This window comes from Phocoena sinus, chromosome 18 (assembly GCF_008692025.1).
Source record: "Phocoena sinus isolate mPhoSin1 chromosome 18, mPhoSin1.pri, whole genome shotgun sequence".
Taxonomy (NCBI): domain Eukaryota; kingdom Metazoa; phylum Chordata; class Mammalia; order Artiodactyla; family Phocoenidae; genus Phocoena; species Phocoena sinus.
Genome location: NC_045780.1, coordinates 71,322,247 through 71,333,435, shown reverse-complemented (window position 1 = coordinate 71,333,435; position 11,189 = coordinate 71,322,247). Strand labels below are relative to the sequence as shown.

At 40.8% G+C, this 11,189-nt stretch overlaps 1 protein-coding gene across 5 annotated transcripts; it reads left to right on the top strand.

Annotated features, from left to right (window-relative positions):
• The first annotated feature begins 313 nt into the window (after positions 1-313).
• TEX30 (testis expressed 30) lies at positions 314-7,183 on the top strand. Of its 5 annotated transcripts, XM_032611711.1 has the most exons (7): positions 349-432; positions 2,617-2,776; positions 3,537-3,610; positions 4,098-4,328; positions 5,097-5,148; positions 5,677-5,882; positions 6,711-7,178. In XM_032611711.1, the coding sequence occupies exons 3-7, from the start codon at positions 3,596-3,598 to the stop codon at positions 6,882-6,884; spliced, it is 678 nt and encodes a 225-aa protein (XP_032467602.1). In that variant the 5' UTR covers positions 349-432; positions 2,617-2,776; positions 3,537-3,595; the 3' UTR covers positions 6,885-7,178. The 5 variants fall into 5 exon arrangements, with proteins under 5 accessions (XP_032467599.1, XP_032467602.1, XP_032467603.1 ...); XM_032611708.1 differs by lacking the exon at positions 2,617-2,776 and having other exon boundaries at positions 314-432; positions 6,711-7,183; XM_032611710.1 differs by lacking the exon at positions 349-432 and having other exon boundaries at positions 473-2,776.
• Positions 7,184-11,189: the final 4,006 nt, after the last annotated feature.

The following is an 11,189-nucleotide window of genomic DNA, read 5'->3' as shown; positions in this document are numbered from 1 at the left end:
GCCAGTCGAACAAGCGGGGTCGCTGGATTGACTGCGGGGTGTGTGAAAAAGAGAACAATCAGAGCTGACCCCGCGTTTTATGGCCCGTGCAACTGCTGGAATGGAGTGGCTGGGACGGGGAAGGGTCCTGAGTGGACGCAGTCGGGACTGAGGCAGCGACAGGTAGCGGCACGTCAGCACCCCCAGCGTCGGAGAGCGGACGCCGCCACCGCCGCCGCGTCCCAGCCGGCAGCGGCGGGAAAACTCCCGCTCCCAGCGTGCCCCGCGCGCCGGCTTGCGCGCCCGTGTGGGGGCGGGGCCTGCGTGCGCGTGCGCCGTAGCGGGACGCACAGGCGGGTGCGGCGAGGCGGTCCCTTCGAGTTCGAGTGTGGAAGTTCGCTCCCTGAAGAGAGTGAGGGTGGTTAGGTGCTCCCGGCCACTTTCCCGTCCCCGGTAAGTGCGGCGGCGGTGGCGGTTGGGGCCGCCAGATAGGGGACGGCTTCCGAGGGGCCCGGGGGCTTCCTGCGGCCCCGCCTGAGGCGTCTCGGGCTCGCGGCCGTAGCCCCTCAGGGGCTGTTGGGCGGCTCCGTGAGGCGTCGGTTCAGTCCCGCGGGCCGCGGCCGCTGGGGCTCCGGCTGGCCGGCCGGTCAGGAGGCGGCGTGAGGGGACGGTGCGGGCGGGGAGAGCCGAGCGGCTCCGGCGTGGGTCCCGCGAGCCGGGCACCGGCGGTCTCCGAGCGGGGAGGGTCGCCGGCGGGCGGAATCGGACGGTCGTCGGGCGCCTTTGCGTCCCGAGCTCCGGGAGTGTCGGCTCTCTGACCGCTCGTTGTTGACGCGGCCAGGTTATCGACCTCCCCCCCGCCCCCCAGAGGACTTGAACTCTCAAGGCTGGCGTCTAGCCCCGCGATTTCCAGCGTCCCGCTTCGACGCGGTGGATGAGGCGCGGGCGTTTTGCCCGTGGACGGCTACGGGAGGGGTGGCATCTGACCCCCGGCATCAGATGTGATCGCCGTCGCCTCGTGGGCGTGAAAACGCTCGCGACGTGGGCACGCGACCCCATGCGATGAACCTTCGCAGCCTCCCCGAGGTTGGTTGGTGGCGTCCGCCGCCTTTGCACCTGAGACGCTGCCCCGTCCGACCCCCCAGAGCCCGGCATGCTGACAGCCTGGACGGTCTAGGCCAGGTTGGGGTTACATCCTGCAGCTGTTTCGCTGTTTCCCGAGTAGCCCAGCTTGCGCGCACCGTTGCGGGAGGACAGACTGTGCGTGCACCGTGAAGTCTGGAAGGGAGGGGCGTTTTCCAGAAAAAGGGCAGCGGCAGCGCAAAAAGCCCAAACGCCCACGGCCGGCAGACGGATAGCAGAGCATTCTAGGTTAAGAGGGTGGGTTGAATACGTGTGTACCTAATTTTCCCCCATCCTGAAATCTCACTAAAAGTACAGCAAAGGGATTTTGAAAAAGGCGCACACCCACAAGGATGAAGAAAATGCGACAGGAAACAACAGCAATAAGATACTGGGCTCCAGAAAGCCCAAGCCTTAGCAGATCAGCTTAATTCTAAACCAGCAGCAGGGAGTGCTGGGGGAACAGTTCTACGCCAGAAACAGAGTCTTCGAAATGTGCAGAAGGTGCAGAAGGTGGCAGCTGGGGATGGATGTGGAGGGCTGTACCTCGGTGAAGCGCGCCGGAGAAGTAGGTAGACCGCCGGCGCTGTCTCCCCGTGTCACATCGTTGGATTCTACTTGTCTCCCATTAGAAGACTGGAGGCTGGTCTCTTGAGAACGTAAAGCAGGATCTTTGAACCAGGGGACCCCAGGCACAGTTACTAGGCTCCCTTTATGAAAACAGGGACAATGAAGATTGAAGTCCATCATCCCCCAGTTTAAACCCCAGAACTTTCTGCAGCCAGTCTGATACCCTTCAGGCTCAAATATGAGAATTCTGCACGTGCACACATGCGTGCGTGCCCACACACACACACACACACACACACATAAAGGGAAAGATATACACAGTAAGTTAGTCACAGTGGTTGCTTCTGGGAAGGGAAAGGAACATTGTGGCTGGGGGAAAAATGGGAGGAGACTTAACTACTGTTAACTGTTTTAAAATTGTGTACCATGTGCGTATATTACCTATTCAAAAATGAAATGTATTTCTTAAAAAATAATTGTAAGTGAATACACCCTTTGACACAGGCATTTCTCTTACAGATGTGTCTACACACATGTGAAAATAATGTTAAGTACAGTGCCACTCATTGCAATATGGTTTTAGCAAAAGATTGGAAACAATCTCATTTTAATTGATAGATGGTTGGTAAAATAAATTATGTACAACCCTTCCTTGGAATATTCTATAGCCATAAAAAAACAAGAAGCTTGTTGTATAAGGAAATGAGTAATCACCAAGATACATATGGGGGGGGGGGTTCAGAAAAGTAGGTCACCAGTTTATAAAAAGAAAAAGGAGATGTGTGTGTCTGTAGGTATATATATAAAATATCTGAAAGATAGCAGAATATTGGTTGCCTTTGAAGAGAGGATCTGGATGGTAAGGCAAAAGTGGAATGAGGGAGAGACTTTCCACTGTATATTTTTGTACCTTTTTAACTTTGGACCATGTTATTATCTATTCAGTGAATGAATTAGTAAATGTTAATGGGAAAAAAGATGAACAGTGGAGATCCTGACGTTGATGATATCCTGAACAATAAAAGATCTCATACTATAGGAAGGAATGCTGCATAACAACCCTGAAATCTCTGGCTCCCATCATCTCATGCTCTTGGTTCTTCAGGTAGACACTTCATCGTTCTTCAGTGGTTTAGATGTTGGTTGGACTAGGCTGGACTCCAGACTTTAGTTTTGGGTTCTGGTCTGCTCCATGTGTCTTCATTCTGGAACCCAGGCTAAAAAAAGCAAAAATACATGAAGCATGTTTTTCTCAGGGCTGAAGGCAAGAGTTCAAGAGCACTTCTGGAAATTTGCCATGCCTCAGCTCAGAAGTGGCACATTGAGACATATTGTGTTGATTAAAGTAAGTCACATAGCCAAGCCCAAAGGCAATAGGGTGGAGATTTACACTCTGCCTACTGGGAGGCTCTGCAGAGTCTCAGGACAAAGGGTGTGGATATGTACTTCCATTGCAGGGTCAGAGGAGGAGCTGGGAATGATAAAGACGAGGGAAATGGGTTAATAGAAAGATGCTGTGAAATTAAGTTGAAGATGCTTGAGAATAAAGATGCTTAGGGAAAAAAATACATATATATATATTTTTACAGCATTACCAAGATACAGCATCCTACTTTGATATGAATTTTCTTAAGGCATCCATGTGAAGATATCACATTGGCTTTATCTTAAATAACATCTGCCAGCCCCACACCTGGTCCTATAACAAACTCTGAGTGACCGTAGGAATGAAAATAAATAATGTGCTTGTAAAGACATCAGTTCTTAGAGAAGTAGTTCTAAATGTTTACTTTAGCTACTGAGTGTGTTCATTCATAGTTCTTGTGTCTGCCAACCCACCTTTCACAACAGAATCTTCTTTTCAGGGAGATGTCCTTTGCTTCTCAGATGTAATGCACTTTAAGTTTGTTATTCAACAGTGAAAATGAGTCATACAGAGGTAATACATATTTTCATACATTCTGCATCTTCAGGGTTCCTTTTATTTTTTTTTTTGTAGTCATATGGCTCCAGAGTAATTTTCTTATTTTCATCTTGTACTGTGAGAGACAGCATAGCATTAGTGGTTAAGAGTGAGGACTTTGGAGCAGACTGCCTGAGTTTGGATCCTAGCTAATTGGATATATAACCTTGGGCACATTTTGTAAGCTACTGTGCCTCAGTTTTCTCAGCTATAAAATGGAGATAGTAACAGTGCTTGCCTCTTAGAATTCTTAGGAATGTTAAATGATTTAATACATATAAAGCAGTTATAATAGTACCTGACACAATAAGTATTTAAGTATTAGTTATTATTAATATCATTGCTTTTTATTTGGAGGCTGTGACTTGAATCATGGGTCTTGCAGAACAAACATATATAGTTATTCATTTGTCTGAATAGGCAGGGAAGTAATTTTTGATCCATTTATTCTCTTGAATTCCAGGTTAAATTAAAAATACCTTTTGGAAATAAATTACTAGATGCTGTTTGTTTGGTACCTAACAAGAGCTTAACATATGGAATAATTCTTACACATGGAGCATCAGGAGATATGAATCTTCCTCATTTGATGTCACTGGCATCCCATCTTGCATCTCACGGTTTTTTTAGCCTGAGATTTACCTGTAAAGGCCTTAATATTGTACATAGAATTAAGGCATATAAATCAGTTTTGGTAAGAAAATTTCTTTATATTTACTTATGACAATTCTGTTTTTAAAATTCATAATAAATTTAAGACATTTTATTAGCAGTCATTTGATTTAATTTAAAAATCCTTTAATGAGTATTCTTAGAAACTCAGCAGTGTATGAAGGCTGTGTAATGGTCAGATTTCTCTTTTTTGCCATCAGTTAGTTTCCATGGGGATGAGTGCTTACATCATAAATGTTTCTCCGTGACACTGCCAAAGAATCTACTTATGATGTAATTTACATATTGAAATTTGGATATATAGTTCTAGGTATTTTGCCTTGTATACTATGAATGTACAAATAATATGTGATTTCTCTATTAGAAACTATAAAATCCCTGGATAAAACAAATCTGAAATTTCTTTTAATCCAGATTACTTCAAGCTTACTGAGTTTTTCAGAGCTTTAAATTAGATGTTAGTATTATCACATTTTGTATTAGTTGGAAGCTTTTACTGGCTTTTCTTCCCTCCACGATTTGTTCTTTAAAAATATTTTAGGACTTGAATTTGTTTTAGACAGTGTTTTTATTCCACTTATTTGCCTGTATTACCCAGTTTATGATTTGACAGTGAAGGCATGACCAGAGAGCAAAGAATTGATTACCTCTTCCAAGAAGAATCCCTTGAAATTTCTTGTTTTTGCAAAAATTTTCATACATTTCAGTAATGATGAGAAAATACATGTTGGTTTTCCAGTGGAATATTTCATGGGAGAAGAATTGATAATTCTTTGGTTGATTTTTCTAGAATTACCTAAAGACCTCAGGAGAATACAAACTTGCAGGTGTTTTCCTTGGAGGTAAGTTTTTAATACTTGTGAATACTTGTTCTAAAGTCTACTCATATTAATATAGGAATAGGTAATCAAGAATTAAAATTAATGACAGGAAGAGACTTAAGGATTTTTTGTTTTGTTTCGGTAAGTCACTTCCTGGTGTAACACCAAGATACTTTAATATTTAAATCTAATTTAAACCTCATATATATGTGTTATAACCTGAAGAGGTCTCCTTTTATTTATATCCCTGAATCACCCCCTCTCAAATGATTCCTTCACAAGGACTGTCTTCACCACGTCAAGTATTCTTTTGGAAAATAATTCCTTTTTTTTTTTTTTTTTTTAAGATTTGACTTAGGATCAGTTTTTAGCTATTCACAAGTCTCTGGGTATTGCAGCTTTTTAATTGGCACCTGTTGTAGTTAATATTTATTGATAAGCAATATGATGGATGAACAGTGAATGAAATCTGACTTGCCACATTATCATCACCACTACTTTATGTGAATGTTTATATTTCAAACTGAACTTAATTTTAATTGGTTTTAGGTCGTTCAATGGGCTCAAGAGCAGCTGCTTCTGTGATGTGTCATATTGAGCCAGATGATGCTGATGATTTTGTTCGAGGTCTCATTTGTATTTCCTATCCACTGCACCATCCAAAGCAGCAGCATAAACTTAGAGATGAAGATCTCTTTCGTATAAAAGATCCTGTACTGTTTGTGTCAGGCTCAGCAGATGAAATGTGTGAAAAGGTGAATTATAATTTGATGTTTGTGTGAATGAGAGAGAAAGAATGAAAGAAACATTTTGGGAACAAGATATTACCTGCAACATTCAGTCTCTTAAAAAGATGCTGATTTTAGGGACTTCCCCGGTGGTCCAGTGGTTAAGATTCTGCGCTTCCAATGCCGGGGGTGCAGGTTTGATCCCTGGTTGGGGAACTAAGATCCCACATGCTGTGGCCAAAAGTAAATAAATAAATTAATTATTTTAAAAAAGATGCTGATTTTACTAATGCTAGTTTCTTTCCTTAGTTAACCCTGTTGCTTTGGAGAACCTAAAAATATATTCATCCCCCTGTAAAGAGTGTTGGTAAATGGATTAACTCTCACGTAGAAAATGAAGGATTAATATCTGAATCTTGTGAATTTCGGATTACTAGACTGTACGTTTGGTTTATCATTTCAACATTTAAGCAGATCTCTTCAATTTGTTATAAAGTTGACTCTTGAAAAAAAAGTAACTTGTACATATTATAAAATTTTAGTGTATTTCCCAGAGCATATAAATAATTTCCTTGGGGAAAACATTTTTTAAAGAGAATTTTTTTGGCTCTGGTTTACTTAATGACTTTTTAGCATCAGTAATGAATGCCTAATCTGTTCTGTTGTGTTGCTGTATGCTGTATCTGAAGAACATGGACTGCCACTTCTTGCACGTTCCATTGCCTCAAAAGTTAGCTGTAGACAAGGTTTTAATATTTAGTGAATGATGCCAGTATAGGTGCGGTGGGAGAGAGGAAATATTTACTGAACACCAGTAGAACATTAGTCTAGTATCCTCTTCTTTTTTCCCTTTAGAACTTGTTGGAGAAAGTGGCACAGAAAATGCAAGCTCCTAATAAAATCCACTGGATTGAGAAAGCAAGTCATTCCATGGCAGTGAAAGGACGGTCAACAAATGATGTTTTCAAAGAAATAAATACACAGATTTTGTTTTGGATCCAGGAAATCACTGAAATGGACAAGAAATAATTGTCTGTAGTTACAAGCTATGTTATTTTGAATACAAATACAGTTAATTTGTTAAAGAACAACATACCTCTCAGCATTATGAGATACATTTCAGACTAATTTAATGTTCTTTAATGTTCTCCCATTTTTAAAACACATTTTAATTGTGAAATTAATGCCCTTTACAAAGTGTCTTTTGAAAGCACTGTTATAGTTGTATAAAGATGATGTACAAATATTGAAGGAGGTCTAAATATAATTTATTTTCTTTAATATAGTTAAGTTTTGAAAAATTAAACATTGAATTTTGTTACAACAGAGCTTTTGTCTTATTGCTGCGCAGCTGAGAAAGTACTCTTAATTTTGCAGAGCAGTGTCATCGTTATGAAAGGAAAACAACACTTTAGTAAATTTAGTCAGTTTTATAGAGTGTATACATCTATTAACCTAATCTTTTAATAAATTTCAAGGGATGGATGAAGATACATTTTCAAATATGGGGACTCTGAACATTGTTTTTAGAATAAAGGAACAACTTTCATTCATTAAATGTTTACTGAAGGCCTGTTATAGGCAAAGCCTCATTAGGTTTGCAATGATGAGTAAACACTTGGAGTTTGGCATAGTGGGGGAACTTGATGTCTAAAGCTCTCTGATTAAGGGAAGAATGAAATGAGTAAATAGTGGGACTAACATCTGTGCTGTATCTAGGCAGAGTTAGGGCACTTAATTTTGCCTTGAGAAGTGCAAGTATCACTTGGACTAGACTTGGATGGTATTGAGTTATATATTAAAAACATAGGTTCTATATTTCCTGTAAAGAACACGAAAATGTGATGAGGCTGATGATATATATATATAAAGTTTGTAGTGAGCAGTGGTTTTCTATAGTAGGAAATTAACTCCCTTCCCTGGTTTCTCTACTGCCCTAAAGTTAGGCCCTTCAGACAGCCAGGGTGGCCTGGGAAGCTTGCAGATTTTTGAGGTCCCTCACTCCTCCTGCCCTGGTGAAGTTAATGGATTTTAATTGTTAATTTTTCTAAATAGTGCATAAAGAATGAAAACCTAGATAACGGTATCTAAATTGTGTGTATTATAGAATGAAATCATGTACAACTACAAAATTGAAATTTCTGTGTCACTCAGTGTACAATAGTTACTCACTTTTTGACTGAATTTCTTGAACAAGGCCCTAACTTAAATAGTATATAATTCTTAACTTTTAAAACAAGAGTGATCAAAATATTATAAAAAATATTTAACCAGAGCTGACAAATATAATAATGGTCTATTTAAAGTGTAAATCAATTGGAAAATATTAATACTGTAAACCAGAAGTGAAACTAAAAAGGAAAATACAAAGGAAAACTTACTATAAAGCAGACTATAATATAAAAGTACAATGAAGAAATAGATTTAAAATGTTACTAACCAGCTATGTAATTATAATATTCAAGTTTTCAAATTAAACTATAGGCATAATATGGATGACCAAAGATACTACTATAAATATAGGGATGTCATAGAAGGTCATTTAAAGTTGATTTTACCCTGAGTTATCTATGAGAAACTACTATTTTTTTTTTTTTTTTGCGGTTCGCGGGCCTCTCACTGTTGTGGCCTCTCCCGTTGTCCGGACACGCAGGCTCAGCGGCCATGGCTCACGGGCCCAGCCGCCCTGTGGCATGTGGGATCTTCCCGGACCGGGGCACCGTGTCCCCTGCATCGGCAGGCGGGCTCTCAACCACTGCGCCACCAGGGAAGCCCGAAACTACTATTCTTGATTGATGAAGTAGCTTGTCGTTTGAGAACTGTGTACCTAGCCATGGGTGGGGGAGATACAACTGCTAGAGAAAGATATGAGTGATACGTGTAAGGCCAAAATAAACATTTGTTGAAAGGTCCCATCTGCTCTTCTGCACAGAATTGACACATCTTGCAGGGAAAGGGTGCAGCTCCTTCAAGTTTGAGATTATGGTCAAAGAGCTATCCTGGCGCCGGCTCTGGTAGGCCCTGATTAATGGCACAACCCTTCATCTAAATCAGTAGTTCTCAACTGGGAGTGATTTTGTTCTCTAGGGGACATTTGACAAGGTCTGGAGACATTTTTGGTTGTCACGGCTGGGGTGGGGCTGCTACTGGCCTCTCTGTAGGTAGGAGAAAGGCATATGCTAATATCCTGCAGTGTACAGGACAACCAGCCATTACGAAGATGCACCCGGTCCAAAATGCCAGTAATGCCTAGGTTGAGGAAGCTAGTCCTTGACAAACCAGCTTTGGGATTATCTTTAAATCCTTTCTCCTTCACCATTAGCTTTTCTGCACCACTTCTGAATCCATTTGCTTCCTTTTAGTTGCCAAATCCTCTGTTTTCAGTATCAAAGTCTGATTCTGTCCCCATACTGTAAAATGAATTACAGTAGCCTAATTCATTTTACTATTTTATGTCTCCTTGGTTCAATAAACCATTTGACACCTCTAACTCAAAAACTGTTGGTGTATCTCCAAGCGTGACTATTAAGATTAAAGACCTTAGCTCAAGGCTCTCCACGATAGGCCCTATCAACATTTTAACCTTATTTTCTCTCCCCCACACTCTGAACCTGTACACAGTACTGCAGCTAACCTGGATACACAAAGTTTATGAACAAGTCTTTCTGTCTTCTCTTCCTGAAACTTTTCTCTTTGTTAGTCTTTGTCTGTTACCAAGTCATACTCATCCTTCAAGGCCCTTAAATTCTCTTTCCCACTTCACAGCTTTTCTTGAATTACTCCAGCCATCTCTCCTTCAAAGCCACATAATATCTTCTCTGTTGCTATTCACACTCTGCCTTTTCAGAGATTATTGACATATTTGCTCTATACAACTAATTACATACTGCTTCGGGTCAGGGAACGGTTTTACTCATCTTTGTATCCATAAAGCACTTGGTGTTCCTTGCTCAGTGCCTTAGTCATTCATTATTCAATAAATCCTTGTATTGAACTAAGATATTAATAACCTTGGTTTTATATTGCTATTTTATACACTTATTACTGGGACTTTCTCTTTACATGTAAAGAACAAAAACCTAGTTCACAATGTCCAAATAGTTCAAAGAGTGTGGCATTGGTAGATACATATTTTTTAAAAATAGAACTTTTTTCTGGGTGTTTTCTTTCAGTATCTATATTACTGTTAGTAATGGGATTTCTCTGCTGTTATTTTTTATTGTCTTCGTGACTTTTAAAAATAAACATAGCATTTACTTTTTTTTGCTGCTCACTTGAGATTGACATAAGAGGTTTCTAGTGCAAAGGACAGAAGTGTCTATGCTGAAAAATAGGTAATTGTACTTTTATTAGTGGTCAAGTACTTAAATAACAAAAATGACAAAGCCCTGGAGGGGATGGGGATACTCTTCTTTACCTCTCTGCAGACTTAAGCATCAGTGGGAGTGGTACACAGAAGTTCCTTTTCAGTTCTTATAAGAGCTATTCGTGGTATACTAATTAGGGATTCAGTGTCATCAAGCCCTAAAAGATCTAAGGAATTAGAGAGTTCCTTAATGTTAAAACACTCAACCCCCTTTAAGATAGTTAACATTAAATGAATTAGAGAATGTCTGCCATCAGGCAGGAGAAATTGAGTATTTTGCCAGCTGCATTAAATATTATAGAAAACCCCAGCAGAAATAAAATCACCCTGATCATGTATATGGATGGGGAGTCAGAGAGGAGGGTGGACCTTACCCTAGAAAAATCCAGAGGAATTGTTGAAGTTTCTTCTAGAACTAAGGAATGCCTACCATGCATTCCGGAGAGCTATACTTTGCAAAGACAAACCCCATGATCACAGTTAAACTAAATTAAGATCATAAATACCTGTCGGCTATGGTCCAGTAGGGAGAGTGTAAACTCCTAGGATGCGTCATTGATCTCATTATCTCTAATACTCAAGGGAAGTAAGAGCTCAATAAATCCTTCTTGCACTCAGTTAAAGTTATGTGACAGAAGAGGCCTGAACAGTTAACTCTGGTGTAAAGAATTATACTTCTTTCCTCAACCGACCTTGAATAAGTGAAGACAAAGGAAGAATTAATTCATTACGTCTTCAAAGGGAAAGTGCTCTAAATCCAAGGTAGTATTAATATTTTCATTAATAGTCCAGACTCTTTTGTATACTTGTGACTAAACTACTCTCTAGACTTTGAGGGAAGGCGAGCAGTGCTTAGATCTGGCTCTGCCCCACCCTAATTCTGACATCAGCAAGCGTCACAAGTAGCTGCTCCTTGGAATCAACAGAAACAGGGTGAAGAGGAAATTCACCAGGAGACCACTCCAAAA